The sequence below is a fragment of the Leishmania donovani genome, chromosome 30 (genome assembly GCF_000227135.1).
Source record: "Leishmania donovani BPK282A1 complete genome, chromosome 30".
Taxonomy (NCBI): Eukaryota; Euglenozoa; class Kinetoplastea; order Trypanosomatida; family Trypanosomatidae; genus Leishmania; species Leishmania donovani.
The window spans coordinates 149,030-166,869 of NC_018257.1; the positions used below are offsets into that span (position 1 = coordinate 149,030).

Below are 17,840 nucleotides of genomic sequence, written 5' to 3' on the forward strand. Positions count from 1 at the left end.
GGGTGGAGGGTCGGAGGAGAATAGCCAACGATAAGCCACGGAAAGGAAGGGGTGAAGCTGAAACACGTAAATCACAAGCCCACCCACTGAATAGCAACACCGCCATCAGGGCCTCAAGCTCACTGCAAGCGGGAATGCAAGGAAGCTCAACGTGCGCGACGGGAGAAAGAAACAGAAGAAGCGAAAACAGAGAGAGATGCGGACAGCTACTTGTAGGTGCACACAGACACACACGCACAGAGAGAGAGAGAGTGCACGTGATTGTCAAAGATGGCCACGACGCGCAGATGCGACGCCACAGACCTCTCCTCCCCGCCCCTCACCGCGGCAAAACAGGGGAGCCCACAGGCGCTGCAGCTTAGTAGCGCCGACGGTTCTTTTTCTGCTTTTCGGCAGCTAAGGCGGCAGCGGCGTGGGAGCGCTCCTGCATCATGGCGTGTGTCAGATACGTGGTCGCGAAGGAGGCGCCGAGGATCGGGTGCCAGAGCTCGGCGAGGTCCTTCTGCAGCGCACTCGAGTTCTTGGTGACCCACAACTCCAGCCAGTAGGCGCGCTCGCGGACCTTCAACACCACACCGTTGACGGTCTCGCGCACCGATGGGGACCACGAGTCTCCGATGGTGCGGCACAGCAGCAGCTCCCACGCCTCATCGACCTGGGCAGCAGTCGCCTTCACTTTCACGATGCCGCCATCTCGGTTCGCGGGGTCTTCCCACTTGGGGTCGATGCCGTCCCGGAAGAGATACAGCGTGCTGAGCTGCAGCTCGGATGGGGCCGCGATGTTGTTCACCACCCTCCAGAAGGTCAGGATACTGTCCACGCGGAATACCAACGTGGGGTTGTAGTCCTCTTCCTTAATGTTCTCGCCCAGCGTGGTGGGAAGGTAGAAGAGACACCAAAGATCGTCCAGCATCATCTCGATATTGTCCTTGGCCGGGTCCTCAGAGGGGGCGAGGGCAAGCGGGGATGGCTGTGTCAGCACCACACGCGCCAGGGTGCGCTGCGGCACGTAGGCGGCGGCAGCTGCATTCAGGGCACTGTTTTTGCTAATGGCCTCGATCTCAGAGGCGCTCTTGGCGCTCAGACGAGAGGGCTGGATGATGGGAGAGTTCTGGAGGCTGCGGCGCGCCGCACCGGGCAGCGACGGCGCGTGGACAGCAGCGGCAGCGGCTCCAGCGGGAGTCTTGGCAAGCTCCATGTCCGCCGTGGACGTGGGCAGCGCCTCAAGCCCGCCGTCCGGGCCGTTGCGCCGCCCCGGCATGAACTCCGTGGCGTTGGGGTTCATGTGGTGGCGCGGAACCGTGGCAGGACTAAAGCGGGTCGGCACACTGCGTGCCGCAACAGCGGGGCTACGCTCACCTGGCGCCGTTGCAGGGGACGAAGGCGGGATCGAGTTCGACACCACGGAGGCAGTCGGGGGTGCTGAATGCATGGGTGGCAGCGGAGACGCAGGTTGCAGAGGGGGCATCCACGCCTTGGATGCGGCAAACGTCTGGCACCCCGCCGCGAAAAAGGGCGCGTAGTTTTTCTCTGGCATCGGCGGCGGCGGCATCGGGTACGTGGTGTTGACGCCAGTGCGAGTCACGCTGATCTTTGACTTGGCCGGAGCCGGCAACCTTGGCGGCGCCGCAGCCGCCGTCTTTTTCATCGTGACAGCGAAGGAAGGGCTGTACTCGGCGGCCCTCACATCGAGAGGGGTAGACATTGGCGCAGCGGGTGCGGCAGCGGGCCAGAGCGCCGTCGATAAGATACAAAAACGCGAAGAGTGTAGAACAGGAGAGAAACCCACACCAGCACAGCCGACGGTGGAGGCGGGGAAAGTGAGAGGCACCGAGAATGGAGGTCGGAGGCGCACGCACACACAAGCAGCCACGCGCAGCGAAAAGATGCAGATGCAAGTGAAGACGGCGCCGTTGTGATTGCGCGTGGCGACTGGTGACTCGCGTAACTGCGTAGTACGCAAAGAGAGCCGGAGGAGAGAGAGGGACGGCGGTGTTTAGAGGAGTGATAGGCAGAAGAAGGCAGAGGTAAAATTGGCTAGAGAGAAAGAGAGCGCGCGCATGTAGTTCCGCACAGGCACGCCTACAGGGAAGAATTGTAAAAGGATTCGTCACACGGGGAGTGGCGCAAACCACCCCTCCGCACCTCGCATACCTTCTATACCCCCCCCCCACACACACACCACCACCACCGCAGCGAACGACACCCTTACGAGCATCAGCAGCCATCCCGGGCCAGAGGCGGGTAGCGCTGCATGCGCGTGCTGTGCTGCAGAGCAGCACAGGCTTGAGCCCGGCTCGCTCAAATAAAGATAAACGCCCTTTTGGGTTTGGAGAGACGCTTAGCGCACAAAAAAATACACGAGAAAGATCAGACGCGCGCAGAGGGAGGCACATGCACCCACATACGCACACATGCATACACATACATGTGTGTGTATGTGTGTGTGTGGTCGAAATTAGTACGAGAACAGAAGAACCGTTGCAACTAGGCGGAGCTCCATAGAGAGGGAGAGAGATGCATGTGTGCGTCCCTCGCCGTTCCCGTGTCTGTGCGCGGGTGCGTGTGACCGGAGGTTTACTTCGGTGGTGCGACGGAGAAAGATAACGAGGATAGAGCAGATGAGAGACAGAGACGGAGAGGCCTTCGCTCCTTCACGCAACCATCCACCGCGACACCGCGACACCTCCCACGCACACGCGAGCCGCAAGGCGTACGCCGCGCAGACGCACACACAGACACGAGCGCGGCCTTTGCCACGGAGTCGTGCGGGCATCTTCATCGTGCCTATCAGGATACTTGGTGAAGAGCACAAAGCCAAAATAATCTCCCGCCCTCACCGCACCTCATCCATTTCCTCCCTCTGTCCGCAGTATACCGCACGCCAAGTCTCTCTGCGGTCCGCCACTAAACACATATGCAGAGCGGTGGAAGGGGGGGGAAAGTGCGAGAAGAGCGCCACATCAGTCACCTCTGAGACGAGCTTCGGAGAATGGGAGTTGGAGAGTCGACCGAGCAGAATGGCGTCGTGCGCTGCCTCTACGGCGTCGTGCGCTGAGGGTCACGCGGAAAGAGCGAAGCAAGGCGCACGTTGCTCAGCCCAAGGTACAGCATCACCACGCGCTCCAGCCCAACGCCAAAGCCGCCGTGCGGCCACGCACCAAGACGGAAGGAGTCGACGTACTCCTTGATCGGTGTGAGATCCACGTTCAGCATCTTGGCGCGCGCCAGCAGCAGATCGGGGTCGTGGATGCGCTGCGCTCCGCTGGAGATCTCCTCACCGCGGATGAACATATCGTACGAGTTCGTGAAGCGCACGTCGTCCTTGCACTCCATCGTGTAGAACGGGCGCACCGAGGACGGAAAGCGGTCCGAGATGAAGAAGTCCGTGCCGTAGCGCTCCTTCACAAGCTTGCCGAGCAGCTTCTCGTTCGTCGTGTTGATGTCATCCGTCGGCGCCATCTTCTCGTCCAGCACAGTGTTCAGCAGCTCAATGCAGTGCATGTAGTTGATGCGCAGCATACGGCTATCCATGTTGTGCACGCGTGCCTGGAACTTGTCTGTCGGCACCACGTTCTCCGAGATGACGCCAACGCCGAGCTCCTTCATCTTCTCCGGTGTGAGCTTCCACACAAGAGGTTCAAAGGGGTACTGCTGGCACACGTTCTTCAGCTCCTTTGTGTGAGTGGCAAGGTGCTCGAAAATGTAGTTGAATAGGCTCTCCGCCACATCCAGCACCTCGTAGTAGTGCTCATCGATGCGCATCTCCACGTCCAACCCAACAAACTCCGTCAGGTGGCGGTGCGTGTTGCTGTTCTCTGAGCGGAACACCGGTCCCACCTCGAACACGCGCGGTACATCGCCCTGCAGCACCATCTGCTTGTACAGTTGTGGCGACTGGGCAAGGTACGCAAAGCGGTTGAAGTACTCCAGCTTGAACACGTTGGCGCCGCCCTCGCTTGGCGCGTTGATGATCTTGGGCGAGTGGATCTCACAGAAGTCGTTGTCGATAAGAAACTGGCGGAAGTACTGGCACACGCGCGACTGAAGGCGGAAGATGGCGCCGGACGCTGGTGTGCGCAGGTCCATCCAGCGGCTATTCAGGCGAGTGTCGAGGTTCACCTTCGCACCCTCGTCCGACTCCTTGCGGCTCGCGTCCTCTAGCGTGAACGGCAGCGTACGCAGCGACTCCGTCACGGTGTGGATCTTCTTCACCTTCAGCTCGATGTCCGAGTGCGACGTCGACGTAATGGGCTGCTCCACCTTGCACACCGTCGCCTCCACGTCAACAATCGACTCTGTCGCGATCTGCCCCATGAAGTCGATCATCTCCTTTGGCACATTGCCTTCCACGGCAGCCATCGCCTGCACCGAGTCGCTCCCGTCGCGCAGCACCATGAACGCCATCTTGCCCTTCTTGCGCGTCGTCGACACGCGGGCACGGATCAGCACCGTCTTGCTCACCAACTCCGGCTGCGACAGCTTCGCGACCGGGATGTGAGTGCGCGACTTATACGTCGTCGACTGCACCATTGGTGCGGCACCAAACACGTCCTTGTACTTCTCCACAAGAGCCGCCTTTTCCTCCGCGCGGGCCTTCTCCTCCGCCAGGCGCGCCGCCTTACGGGCCTCTTTGTCGCTCATCTTCTTCTCCATGGCTGGTGCGCCGGCATCGGCGTGGTTTGAGTTCATGTTGCCGCGTTCGATCGAAGGAGAGGGGGAGACAGAGAAACAACCAAAACGCTCTTTTTTTTTTTGGGGGGGGGGGCGATGCGCGGAGGCGGAGGCGTTTTTGCTTATTCTCTCGTCGATTATGGATGCTAGTCGAAGCGCTTGAACTGCCAAACAAAAAAGAAGGAAGAGAAGGAGCGCTTCTGTGTGTGTGTGTGTGTGTCTGAAGCGGGAGGGTGAACTGTCGATGGACAGGTGTGTTTGATGCGTGATATGTATCGAGGTATGAAGAGGGAGGGTGGGAGGAAAGTTGAAGGTTTGTCCACAGATGTGCGTCGTTCTATATTGGGAAGTTGCGAGCCACATTGCAGTACACCACTGTGGCAAGACATGGACGAGCCTGGCGTCCCTTTTCCTCACACTGGCAGCGCCTTCACAAAGAAGAGGCCACGTGAGCTGTGCAGCGAGTGAAGATGAGGTCTTGCTTGCTGTTCTGCCTCGATCTGCATTGCCGCCTCAATCCCTCACACAAGCCTGCGGTGTGCAATGAAGAAAGTCCGCTCATAATGCAGACACGTACGTGCATGCGTGCGTGGGGGGGGAGACGGGTGTGATGATGCCCGCGCATGTACACTTGGAGCGTCGTCGTTTCTAGGGAGTGCTTCCTGATCGGTACGAGTTCCGCCCCCTTCCCAGCCAAGCGCCGCGTTTCGTCTCCCACTGCTTTCTTGGCTATTGCTCTGTGAAGTCAACGCATCCAACACATAGGCACGAGCGTGTACGCACACGTCGGCGCGCGGCGCAACGCGGCCCTACGCAAGAGAGGCAGGAAGGCGACCAGCATTGTCGCTTGCTCAGAGCAGGGTTGGGGGAGGGGGGAATCTTATCGTGCGCGCAGCACCCCGCTACTACTTGGCAGGAGGGCTCGCGCCGCCTCATCGCACGTCCATCTCTGTGCCACGCCCGTTCCCGCCTCCAACGCGCTACATTGCGTGCTTGTCAAGTCTTGGTCACCGACTCCTCCAGCCCCGCCACGTCAGCGTCGACCTCCACCACTTCTCTTTTCCTCACAATTTTGCTGTCGCGCCGCTGCGCCTTCTCGAGCGCCTCCATATCCTGCAGCCGCCGAATTGTGAACGCCTCTTGCTGGGGCGGTCCACCCACCACGGCGCCCCCACCACCTCGGCACTTTTCGATCAGCAGCCACTGTGGCAGCACGCGCCCTAGTTGAGCAAGGCCGATGCCTTCTATAACGCGGCGCACCAACGGGTCCAGCTTGTGTAGCACCTCGGCTGATGGGCACGGTGTGTCCTTGTCAGGTATCTTGGCATAGAGGGCGGCGACGAGGTCCAGCGGCTGCCGCTCCGAGGCGCGGCGGATCAGCACCTTAGTGGGATCCTCCTCCTCCGCGAAGTCGACGGAGAAGTAGTGAGGATGGGTGGCGAGCCACGGCGCGATCTTGGTGGGAAGGCCGGAGGCGCGCATCTCAACAGGCAGCAGCTGCATCGCGTCGCGCAGGTTGAGCGTCTTGTATGGCGGAAAGCGATCGTACCAGGCGTTGAGAATCTGCTCTCGGGTGTACACGACGGGTGTGGGCGGCGCAGAAGTCGCACCCGACGGCCCCGCCGCAGCCGCTGGCGACACAGGCGGCTCCGATGGTGCCCCTTGCTGTGACGACGACGACGCTGCTGAGGGCGTTGCAGCACTGGAGTCCCTCGCAGTAACAGCCTGATCATCCGCGCCTGCGGAGGCCGCGTTCGCGCTGGCGGAGGTCGGCGGCGACGGCGAAGACACGAAAATCCACATGGACACCTGAAGCATGTCCGTCGACACCGCAAGTGACCGGCCGTGAGCACGCAAAAAGCCAGCAAAGCTGCGGTATCGCCGCTTGATCTCCTGCTTCTGTGCGCGGGTGAGCTGCTCATACAGCGGGGTAATGCTGACCCAGTGAGGGATGTCGCTGTCACAAACATGACGCTTGATGAGCGCTGCCACCTCTGGAAGGGGGGAGGTGTCCAACGTGAACTCGTCGAGCGCCAGAGGGGCAAGGTGGGGTGGCCGGCGCCGGATGCGTCCGTCGACGACCTGGAACTCCTCTGGCATTTTGCCGGCAATGGAGAAGAGGCCGCCTTGGCAGTTGAAGTACGGGTGAAACAATATATCCTCCGAAATGCTCTCCTCCAGTGCATCTATGGCGGTGAACTCCGCCGGCACGAGACTGCGCAGGCGGTCCAGTACTGGAACTCGCTCCTCCAGCCGCACGCGCATGGCCGGCGGCGGGGCAGGTGGCGTGAGGAGCACTCGCTGCATACCATTGGACTCGATGTTCTCGGCGCAGACGATGAACTCCGGCTTCACCACGTAGCTGGTTGTCTGGCCAACGTCTGACATCATGTACTTGTCATCTGCCACGCCGCGCTGCGGATGTATCAGGTCGGGGTGCAGCCGCACGTTGATGCGGCCGGAATCGACGACGAGGACGTCAAAGATAAAAGGAAACTTTTTGAAGAAGTTGACGAGGCGACCGCGGCCCGTGATCTCCTCGCGTATTGCATCCGGCAGCAACGACGCGACACACTGGAAAGAGACGTAATAGGTCGGTACGTAGAGCACAAAGGTGTTGGCGACCTCCTGTGGCGAGAGCATGTATATGCTTGCGCCGTGGCTCGTGCCTCCACCGTGGGCCGGCGTGAGACGTGCGGAAGATAGCGGTGGTGGTGGTGGGAGAAAGCTGCCGGTGCGACCTGCTGCAGGACCACCAAGCGAGGGCAGTGGAGGAAGGGGTCTCCTGCTTGCGCTTCCGGCGTGGCGCCTTGCCATGGCGGCGGCGCTGTGGAAACATGTCGCGGCAAAGTGGTGGGAAGCTGGTGTGGGGACACTCCGACAAGGTCTCAGTGCGCCGGTGACGTGCTCCGCGTGTTGCAGAAACATCCACAGCGCGGTGTCACTGCCGAGGAACCGGCTGTGCAGGAGAGGCGACGGCCCGCAGCCCACCCTGTACATGACGGTGTGCGGTACACGAGCGAGAAAAATACAAGAGCAGAAGGGGCGTGAATGTTGTACGCGTGCTGTCGCTGCGCCCGCTAAATGCAAGCACTTCTGTGGCGATTCAGAGGGAGAAGAGGAAGGCGGAAGAGAAAGGTGTGGGATCACTGATCCGCGCATGGGGCGGCAGCGCACTACATAAGGAGTGATGGCGGCGATACCGGCGGACGATGCAGTGGCGCCGCTTCACGGGTCACGTTCACCTACCCTGCTCATGCGCGCTCGGCGCAGAACTTGTTTCCGATCAGCCCCACCCAACCCCCACGCCTCCACATCTCATAGGTGCGGCGCTTCACTTTTCCTTGTTCGCTGTGGCAGTAGTATGCGCAACAGCGCGTGAACACAGAAATCGTGGGCCTTAATCGCCTCGATACCTCTCGCGTGCGTAAGTGTGGAAGAAAGCACGATCATGCACGCAATGCGGTTGCGGCTGATGCCGGCTTACTCGTATTCGGTCCTCTCCTGCCCTGTGCGTGCACTGGTGAGGGGAGGAGGGGGCTTACTCTCTGCTCAGCTGTTGGTGCGCTTACTATCTGGCGTTAGTTAACCGGATTCAGTGCGATGAAGGAAAGCCAACAAAGCACGCCACTGCTTCTCTCGTTGTCCACAAACGAGCCGACACGGGAGGCGCGCGTGTGTTTGCTTGGGCAGCTGTGGCCCCGCACACGCTAGGAAACGGGTGCCGCGCCCTGCTTCATGCGCAGCGCCGCCCCAATCTCGCGGCGGATCTCGGGGGTGATCATGTAGTGAAAATGCACGTTGCACACGTTTGATAGCAGCCCCAGCTGCGCCTCGGCCAGGTCTGCCTTGTAATGCTGGATGAAGGAGAGCAGGGTCTGATGCCACAGCACCGGCAGCGCCTCCTCCTTCGTGTGCGTTTCCAAGAAGCGATGGAAGTACTTCACCAGCTCGTCGATGGCCTGATACGGCAGCGCCATCTTCTTGTCGATGAGCACACGAAGAAAGACGGAGCACCGGCCGCTAAAGGGCTGCTGCGCGATCTTGTAGATGGTAACGGCGGTAGGCACCGGTGGCAAGTGGCAGCGCTGCAGCACGCTTGCCACCACAAGGGCCTCACGCAGCGTGCACTCCTCATCCATTGCCAGCGGCAGCAGAAAGCCTTTGAAGAAGGCGACGGGCTTAAAGAGCGCCTTGCGCACTGCCATGTACAGAGCCGGGTGCAGTTTCTTTTCCTCGAGCAGCCGCTCGTGCACAATGGGCAGCAGCACCGCGGCGTAGAAGCGCTGCAGCATACTCTCGTTCAAGTTGGCGGCAAAGATGCGAGTGGCCTGGTATGTGGCGTGCGGGGACCACTGATCCGGACGCGTCAGCATCAGCAGCTGCTCCCAGTTCTTCACATTTGGCAAAATCTTGAACGCCTTCGGAATCTTGCCGGAGGTGTAGCGCTTCAGCACCGTGCCGATGGCCGTGTACACGCGTGCCACACGATTGTCGATCTTGTCCTCACTGTCCCCGTCCACCACGCGGGCGTTATCGCTCGGGCTCGGAGTTGCGCCACGGCGGGCGCCCTGCTCCTTTTCCCTAATCTTTTCCATGATCATGTCCGCCAAGTTGCGGCTCTGCACACGCGAGGCGGGCTGGAAGGCGTTCAGCAGTCGTGCCTCTTCCTCGTCGATGCCGTACATCTCTGGGGACACGTCCGGCACGTCCACCGGCATCTCCGATGCAATAGACTCGTTGTCGTCGTACTCCAGAACCACGTCTTCGTCATCCGCCGCCGCCTCCACCTCGTAGCGGTGCTCGCGACCTTCCGTCGTCATCTCCTCGTTGTCAATGAGGTCCTGCAGGCCGTTGTCGCGGTAGTCCTCTCCGCACACCGCGGTGGCGTTCTCTTCAGCCGTCACCTCACCCTGAATGGCCTCCAGCTGCTTCTTGGCTGTGCGCAAGATCCGTTTCGTCGTGTGGTTGGGGATGAGGTAGCCAGCCTGATCCGCGTCGTTCTCGTCTGCGGCACGGCGCGACGCGCTCTTGGCGCTGGCGAAGCGCTCTGCGTGGATATCGTCGCCAAGCGGGTTGGAGCGGTGGAGCTCCTTCTTTGCCTTTTCCTTGCCGGGCATCCTCAGCGTGTACGTGTGAGAGAAAGAGAGAGCTTCGAGTGTGCACTGTAGATGGTGAAGTGCAGGGCAACCGCTAACGTTGTGGAGGGAAAGAGAGAACATAACAGAAGGGAGTGAGCATGTAAGATAATCGCATGAGGGATGTGCGGGAAGCGCGCAGCGCAGCCGTTGTTCGATCAGTAAAGAGGGGAAAGAGCGAGCGAGAGAGAGAGCTCGAAGGTGTGCGCGCGTGACAGCACGCGGGTGCAACACATATCCGCAGGCCCACAGCAGCAGCAGCAGCAGCAGCAGTGGCGGCCACACTGAGTCCGCGAGGAAGAGGGGGAGGGGCAAGGGACTACGTGCCGGTGAAATCTTTCCTTTTTCTTAGCGTGCACTTTTCGTTTTAAAGGAATAAAGAGGACAAAGTATGGAGAGACGACTGCGCGGAGAGAGGGGAGGGGGCTGACGGTGCCACGGCAGCGACAGCACTCATACACGGAAAGAGAGGGCGTGAGGGGATCGGGGGGAGGGGCATGACGGGAAGGACCACCAACGTGGACACACAGGCACACGGTACGAGTGGCATACAAACCATTTGCTTCCAGATAGTGAACCGGATAGCGCATGGCGGTAGCTGCACTCAGGCCCCACCCCCTCGCTCACATAGGCCCTCCCCCACCCCCGGCTAGCAGCTCCTCTCTTGCCACCGCCGACACATCGGCTCGTTACTTCCCAACCTGCTGGGATCGACAGCGTGGCAAGTGAGAGGAAGAAAGAGAAGTGAGGAAAGGCGGCGTAGCGGCAGCTGCATCAACGTCCTAGTGGTGGGAAGACTCCAAGAGGCGCAAGGACGGCTGCATCTGTGCGTGGGGGGGGGGAGAAGGAGGTGTCCGCGTTATTAGCACGGCGCCAAAGAAAATAAACGAGCTGCTCGAGAACTTTTGCGGTCAGCTGATACGCGGCGGAGACGGTGGTGGCGGGATCTGCTTAATGCGCTGCGTCGCCCTCTTCCACACAATGATGTCTTCGGTGCGCTTCAGCAGGTCTGCCTGCACACGCTGCAGACGCTTCTCCTTCCTGGCCAGACGACGATCGCGCTCTTCAAGAATCGCTAGCCACGAGGAGACCTGCTTGCTCAGCTGTTCCACCTCGCCTATCTGTTCCTGCGCCGCCTTCTGCTGATGGTCATGCTGCTGCAGGCGGGCACTGTAGTCCTCCTCTCTCTTCCTCAGCTGCTCCGAGCGCTCCATGAGGCGCTTCTCCGCCGCGGCGACCTCGCGTTCGACGATGAGCCGGGCCTCCCGCTGCTTTTCAATGTCCAGCTCTCGCTGCTTCAACGTGCGCCGCTTCCCCTCGACGACTGCCTCACGATCGGCGACGGGCTTCAAGGACTTCATCGCTCCGTCGAACTTCTCGCGGAGCAATCCCAGTGTCCTCTCGATGGCGGCGCTCTCGCGCTGCCGCAAATCCTCCAGCGACGTCCCCGCCGGCGGTGCCGCCCGCATCTCCGTGTCACGCTTCACTACCATGTCGCGCTGCTCAGCTAGTGCGCGGGCGTCCTCTTGGCGCGGGAGCGGACGTGGGAAGCACTCCGGTCCTGCAAGCTCGGATACGTACTTGGCCCCTTCTTGAAGGATGAGCAGGCGCCGATAAGCAGTCTCGAGCTGATCGAAGCACAGGGCAGAGGAAGGAAGCAACTTCTCCGCGCTCGCCCCCTCCGAGGCGGTGCGAGTCGCGATTGCTGTGTCTGCGAGTGACTGCAGTGCCGCCGCCGATAAGCCGCTGTTTTGTACAGCTGCGGTCGCGTTAGCCGCAGTCAGGTGCCCTTTCGAAGCCGCCGAGGGACAGGAAGAGCCGGAGGCGGAGCGGCTCTCAGACGCGTCACCCAGCCCTTCCGTCGGCTCGGAGGTCGACGTGTCGGTCACGCTCGTCTCCTCATCCGTGCTCCACGCGTGGCCGGTGTTGAATGGACTATGATGCTGCTGCTGTTCCTGAGTAGCTTGGTAAAGATGGCGCTGACGATAAACTTCTGCGGCTTGCTGGAGAAAGGGATAGGTAGTACCTACGGGACAGGTGGCGGCAGCGGTCAACGTAGCACGCGTCGCCGCAGCGGCGGCGGGTGTTGCAGATGCCAGTGACGGATCACGCGCAAGCGGGGATGAAGCGGGCGCGGCTGCCATAGCCTGCTCTAGGGGGGATGATACCGCCGCATGATCAACGGAACCGCTGCAGGCGCGGTGGAGGCGTCGCAGCACGTCCTCCAGCGTCAGGGACGCCTTTCCACGCGCGTGCTCGTCGGCATCCTCCCCGTCATCATCGCAGTCCTCCTCATCTTCCATGTACTCCTCCACCTCCTCCACCTCGTACTCGTCGCCCTCGCTCCCGTCAGACTTGGAGTCCTCGTAATAGTCGAAAGCATTGGGGGCGAGACGAGGGGAGCCGGCGTTGGCGGCTGTCGCGGCCGCTGTTGCCTCGGTTGCCGACTCAGGGTAGGCAGCGGTGACAGAAGGACGCTCCGGTGCAACCGGGGAAGCGGCTGCCCCGCTCGTCATCGCCGAAGAGCGAAAAGCAGCTCTCGTCGGCGACGCATGAGTCGGGCTCGCAGCAGACACGAAGAACTCCTGAGCGAGGTTGCGGGCGAGCTGGGGTGCAGGCACCGGAGCTGGCATCTGCGCCTGCGGCTGCTGCTGTGGTGCCGGCGAGGCCCGCGACACCTCAGCTATTTCAGTGGCTGACGGCGCGGCTGTAGCGCCGCTACCGCTGCTGTTGTCTCGCTGCAGCCCAAACGTGGATGACGGTGCGCCTGCATCTGCCGCTCGCCGCGGAAGGGGAGAGGCAAAGAAGAATGCGTTGGAGGCGGGAGCCGGCGTCGGGTTGGGATTGGGCGAGCTGAGCATCGGTGCAGCCCGGGACGGCTTCGTCGCCGGCGCTTTGTCGCCACTACCGGTCTGAGGCCCGCCAGCACCGGCGAAACCTACGCCGCCAGCAGAGTTGCCCGTCGGGTCCGTGTGGCTGTCAGCGATGTTGTACAGCTCAAGCCGCTCGTGGAGTTGCTGAATGCGCCGCTGCTGCTCGGCACGCTGGGTGGAACCGGACATCGTGGTCACTGTATGTTTGTCTGTGTGTGTGTGGTGTGTGTGTGTGTGTGAAGGGTGGAGTTCTTGCAAGCAGTGTTGGCCAGCCGAGGCAAGCAGGAAGGTAGAGAAGGCGGGAGAAGCAGCGGAGGGGGCAGGGCAGTAGGCCGATGACGTATAATCTGTTCTATGAGTGTTTATGTGTGCGTGTGTGTGTGTCCGTCTGTCTCTGTGCAGCAGATATGCACAGATGCTGGCACACTCAACAGCAACAAGTCGCAAACTAAAAAGGCGCACCGAGTCCTGGCCGGAGTCGCTACGTGCGAAAAGGAAAAAGAGAGCGATGAAGTAGCAAAGAAGAAGAGCGCAAGAAACGGTGGACGAGTGGAGGGGGTGAGGAAGCTTGTCCTCCGTTCCTTGTGCATCACGAACCTGACCACAGATCTGCGCAGCTATGCATGTGCATGGGGAGGAGGGGCTGGAAAAAGAGGCGTGATGAAATGAGGCGCTGGTGAATCGCCTTCTCTTCTTCAGTCACTCGAGCTCCGTGCAACGCAAGCGCCGCTTTCGCCTTCAGTCCGATTTGCCTTCACACGCTGTTCAACACACCAGCCAAGAGAAAAAGAGGCAGCCGCAGAATGCGCTGATGTATTTCATATATAGCACCGACCACCAAGCAGCTGTCCGTCGTCTACCCTCTCCCTCCTCCGCTGCTGCCTCTGCGCGGCCCTCGCAGCTGCGCAAGAATGAGCGAGGGAGTCCGGTGCTCTCTTTCGTGTGTGGCAACAGCGATGACGAGGCCGGAGAACTGCACAGACCGCACGAGCTCCTTGGTCTGTGACTCCGGCGTTCTGCGGAGGCAGGGGTAACGCTGACGTTGGGTAAACCCTCGAGTGCAGCCGTTTCTCAGCCCAGTTTTCGGTAAGCATTCGCAATTATGTTGATGTGATGGTTCTTAGCCGAATGGCTTGGCTGAGAAACGTGAAGAGAGAGAACGAGGGCTGGACGAGCAGCACAGAAACAGGAGCAACGATAGGCGCAGCGCTTGTCGTGCAAGTCCGTCCGTGAAAGTCAGGAAGAAACGACGTCCATGGAAGAGAACGTGGTCACGTTCGCTCATGTGTGCCACAGCGATTCGATGAGAATCCAAGAACAAACAAAAGAGAAGAGGCGAGACGTACGTGAGCGCACAGAGAGGGGACAAGGGGATGCGGCGCACGAAGCTGGTGGACATGCTGCTGAATTGCAAGAGAGTGGCATGGACATCAAAGGTGCTCCTCTCTCTTTCTCGCTGGCACAAGTGAGGCCAATCACAGTTGCCCGTAGCGTGGCGGTGGTGGAGAATGGGCTCGCCACCACAAATGCACACGACCATCGGACCCGCGACCTCGAGGAGAAAATACAGAGAGAGCAAACATACAAGCGCAGGCCGGTCCTGTACAGCCTTGCCATGTGCGTATCCGATAAAAGGGATACCCGCTTCACAGGTGAAACGGCGGCTGCAAGTCCCACGCCGAAGCGCATTTGCACTGTCGATGATTGTTCTGTATGGCATGCACGGATCATCCAGTGGTGCGTGGGAGAAGCGCGTCGCAGCTGTTGCGTTGCTCGTCCCAGGGTAGCTCATTCCTCTCCTCACATCCCCATCCTCATCCCAATTCCCTCAACCACTTCACCCGTCGGCCTTCTTTTCACTCTCGCCGTCCCCGCCCCGGGTGCTCCGATGCGCGCAGCGCGCAAGCAAAACCGAAGAGAAAGAAAGAGACGTTCAGTGGGTGGAATACGCAGCGGGAAGGGAGAGAGAGGACCAAGACAGAGATCGGGCGTGTGAGAGCACCAGAAGCGAAAACTCCGAGTACACACCTACAAGCGTGCAGCCTCATACCACCCCTCTGAGCAGGCACGTAAGCTGTCAGTCAGGGAAGACGCAGGTGTCTGTAGAGGAGCGTGCACACAGCACTCTGCCATCGCTCTCCGCCGGCGTCGACGTTTGCCTGTGCGTATACTATCTACTTGGGCTGCCGAGCCGCGGAGAAGAAGGCGCGCGTTCGTATTCGCATTCGCAGGGCACACATGCCCTCTCCGCGCGGCAAGAGAACCACACGCAGAAGCCCTAGAGGAGGAAGAAAAAGGGCGCGCAAGCAAAACAGAGAAAAGCGAAGGGGGCGGGAAAGACAGGGAGAGAGAGAGAGACAACGAGCATCCACGCGAACGCTTCAGATGCATCTAAAGGTGCTATTATGCAGAAAAAAAAACGGAGAAAACATCACACTGTAATCTACGGTAGGCCGCTCCGCGGTGTGCACACTCGCTCTATCGTCACCGTCGGAGTCAAGAGAGAGAGGGAGGCGAAGCCTGATAGGACCGCTCTGTAGCGGATGGCTCGACAGCACATAATGCGCGTGCGTGCGTACAAGCTCACCGCATCCGACATTGCCCGGTGCCTCCTCTCCCCTCTTCCCAGCCACTCTAGCTCTGTTGTCAGTGCGGCGCCAGCTCCTGCTTGATGAGCGCACGGATGTGTGCAAGGAGTTGTCGCTTCAGCCAATGTCCCTCGGCGGGCAGCGCCACGCCCTCCTCTCTGAGATAGTCCTCCATGTTGGCCCTCGAGATACGCGAGAGCGAGCGGCGGATGGTGTGATGTATGACGTACTCCTTGACCTCGTCATGATCCATCGGCGGGCGACTCGAGGAGGTGGAGCTGCGACCACTTCTGCTACCATCGCCACTGATGCCGCTACACTGGCGAGGCGAGGTTGTGTGCGTGGAGGATGGCGATCGGGTGCCCTCCCTATGCGAGGATGGCGGAGACGCAGTGCCGCGCGACGGCGGGGGGGACCTGGAGGAGGGCAAAGATGTGCTGCTCCCGCTGCGGCTACGGCTGCCGGACTTTACGGCGGACGGAGGTGGAGCTGGCGGCACTACTACGGAATCGCGGTGAGGCGTGTGGCGGCAGCCGCTCGACTCAGCGCGCGTCTTCTTGGTCGGCGGCAGCTGCTCCTGCTCTTCTTCCTCATCCTCGCTTGTTTCCTCGTCTTCTTCGTCGTCGTCATCGTCATCGCTCGATAACGCGACCACCTTTGTCGGTGTGACCGTCTCCAGCTTGTCGGGACTGGCGAAGCGCACTGACTTGCGCGGGCTCATGCGTGCGATGCCGACGGACAGCGCCCCATCGGGCGACGACGGCGTAGGCGACGTTGCGTGGGCCTCCCATGCCAGGCCGGATCCACGCTGCCAGGATTGCCGAAGGCGCTGAAATAGCGAGGGAGGCGAGAAGCGGCCGACGGGATCGCTGGGGCTCTTGTCAGTGGCTGGCTGCGTGGGCGGCGGGCTGTGCGGGAGACCTGCCGGGGTTGGCGGAGGTGCCGGAAGCGGCGGGAGAGAGGGCGATGTGGTGGTGAGGATCGACGACGCTCTTGGTGGTGTCACCGGCGTAGTGTAGGGTGCGTTCAGCGTCGCTGGGGACGACGAGGGAGAAGCGAGGCCGGCCGGCATGTTTGCCGGCGTCCGTTGCGGGGTCATCTCTCTTGGCGGGGGTGGCGTTGCTTGGCGCGCGGGGGATTGCGACTTACGCTCCTCGAGTGCCTTCGTCACTTTCAACTCCTGCTCACGTGTGCGCTCGAGCATCTCCTGCGCGCGCTGGATGACACTGTCGCATTTGTCCGAAAACTCGCGCAGGGACGGCGAGCGGGACATAGCGATTGCAGCGGGGCGCCGAGTCAGCGAAGACGTGCGAACGCGGCTGCGGAGGCCGGTGTCAACACGACTAGACACGTGTGAGTAGTCGCCTGTGGCAGCGTTGTGGAAGATCGGCTGTGCTGGGAGGGGTTGTGCGACACCCGCAGTGGCAGAGGGACCTCCATGGAGGTGTTGCTCGTCTTTCCCACCGTTGACTGCGCGTCGCAGGCTTGACATGGTTGGACGAAGAAAGGACATGGATGATGGGGGGGGGGGGGGGCACCGTACACGTTCTGGTGGTGGTTGCTCAACGTGTATGTGTCTTTGTGGGTCTCTGTGTCAAGGGGGTTTGACCTCCTGAGTGTATCTGCCTGTGTATCTGTATACAAGTGGTTGTCAAAAAGATTCTGTCGCACGGCAACGGCATCCTCATGCGCCGGCCGGTCACTTGAATAAGTGCAATGGAACTGCTACCAGCCTCCCTCCTCCCCTCCCCCGCATACTCGGGCGAAAGAGGAGAAAAAGGCGTGGAGGAGCTGGGTTGAAAACGCAAGAGCCCCGTGCGCCTGTGTGGGAAGTTGATTGTTGTTTCCTAGGAGTAGGCGAAGGAGCGGGGAGGTCATGGAAGGGTCTACAAGCAGTTGTCTGTCATCAGCGACTGCAAAAAAGACGCCGCATCAGTGGGTACGCATTCCCTTCAGCGTGGGAGGGCGACAGATGGCGGCAGCAGCCACGTGGCCACAGACGAAGGTGACGCATGCCAAAACATGGTCGGCAGTTGTTCGGTCAGTCCACCCTCCACCTCCACCCCCCCCAAAGGGAGATAGAGGGAACGGTGGCCGCAAGAACACCAAGCATGCGGCGTCGTCGACATCAACACCTTCTTTCACGCATTCGCATGCGCGATCCTCCCTATCATGCGCGTGTGTGTGTGTGTGTCGTGGTCTGTGGGTACGTCTCCTCCTCTTGTCACCGCACCTGCGTCACTACTCCTTGTCTTCCAATGTTTGTGTTGTGTAACGCGTTCTTGTCTCTCTGGGGAAAGGAAGGCAAGTGCCGCGTGCTCGCACCCGGTTCCTTTCCATGACAGAGAGAGAGGCACAGGCGCGGGTGTGGAGCGGACGAAGAACGAAGGTAAGTCGACGGAAAGAGAGGAGAGGATGCAGCTGTGCCCTCCGCTTCGCCTCCTCTCCCAGGGCGCGCTGCTGTGCATACGCCATCAGCCGCCTCAACACGCATCACGCGCAGTCGCGCCCGCCCCCTCCCTCACACCCCATGTATCGCCCTATGCCCCTCAAATATATTATACACA

At 60.7% G+C, this 17,840-nt stretch overlaps 7 protein-coding genes across 7 annotated transcripts; all 7 read right to left on the minus strand.

Annotated features, from left to right (window-relative positions):
• Nucleotides 1-358: 358 nt before the first annotated feature.
• LDBPK_300460 (eukaryotic translation initiation factor 4e, putative) lies at nt 359-1,285 on the minus strand (the record flags this gene model as incomplete). Its single annotated transcript, XM_003862712.1, has 1 exon — nt 359-1,285. The coding sequence occupies one exon, from the start codon at nt 1,283-1,285 to the stop codon at nt 359-361; it is 927 nt and encodes a 308-aa protein (XP_003862760.1).
• Nucleotides 1,286-3,039: 1,754 nt separating this feature from the next.
• LDBPK_300470 (aspartyl-tRNA synthetase, putative) lies at nt 3,040-4,692 on the minus strand (the record flags this gene model as incomplete). Its single annotated transcript, XM_003862713.1, has 1 exon — nt 3,040-4,692. One exon carries the CDS (start codon nt 4,690-4,692, stop codon nt 3,040-3,042), a length of 1,653 nt encoding a protein of 550 aa, XP_003862761.1.
• A 978-nt stretch (nt 4,693-5,670) lies between these two features.
• Nucleotides 5,671-7,317, minus strand: LDBPK_300480 (hypothetical protein, conserved; the record flags this gene model as incomplete). The annotated part of the gene is made up of 1 exon (XM_003862714.1): nt 5,671-7,317. The coding sequence occupies one exon, from the start codon at nt 7,315-7,317 to the stop codon at nt 5,671-5,673; it is 1,647 nt and encodes a 548-aa protein (XP_003862762.1).
• Nucleotides 7,318-8,384: 1,067 nt separating this feature from the next.
• On the minus strand, nt 8,385-9,794 carry LDBPK_300490 (bystin, putative; the record flags this gene model as incomplete). Its single annotated transcript, XM_003862715.1, has 1 exon — nt 8,385-9,794. The coding sequence occupies one exon, from the start codon at nt 9,792-9,794 to the stop codon at nt 8,385-8,387; it is 1,410 nt and encodes a 469-aa protein (XP_003862763.1).
• A 929-nt stretch (nt 9,795-10,723) lies between these two features.
• LDBPK_300500 (hypothetical protein, conserved) lies at nt 10,724-12,874 on the minus strand (the record flags this gene model as incomplete). The annotated part of the gene is made up of 1 exon (XM_003862716.1): nt 10,724-12,874. One exon carries the CDS (start codon nt 12,872-12,874, stop codon nt 10,724-10,726), a length of 2,151 nt encoding a protein of 716 aa, XP_003862764.1.
• A 629-nt stretch (nt 12,875-13,503) lies between these two features.
• On the minus strand, nt 13,504-13,779 carry LDBPK_300510 (hypothetical protein; the record flags this gene model as incomplete). Its single annotated transcript, XM_003862717.1, has 1 exon — nt 13,504-13,779. One exon carries the CDS (start codon nt 13,777-13,779, stop codon nt 13,504-13,506), a length of 276 nt encoding a protein of 91 aa, XP_003862765.1.
• Nucleotides 13,780-15,331: 1,552 nt separating this feature from the next.
• Nucleotides 15,332-16,786, minus strand: LDBPK_300520 (hypothetical protein, conserved; the record flags this gene model as incomplete). The annotated part of the gene is made up of 1 exon (XM_003862718.1): nt 15,332-16,786. One exon carries the CDS (start codon nt 16,784-16,786, stop codon nt 15,332-15,334), a length of 1,455 nt encoding a protein of 484 aa, XP_003862766.1.
• Nucleotides 16,787-17,840: the final 1,054 nt, after the last annotated feature.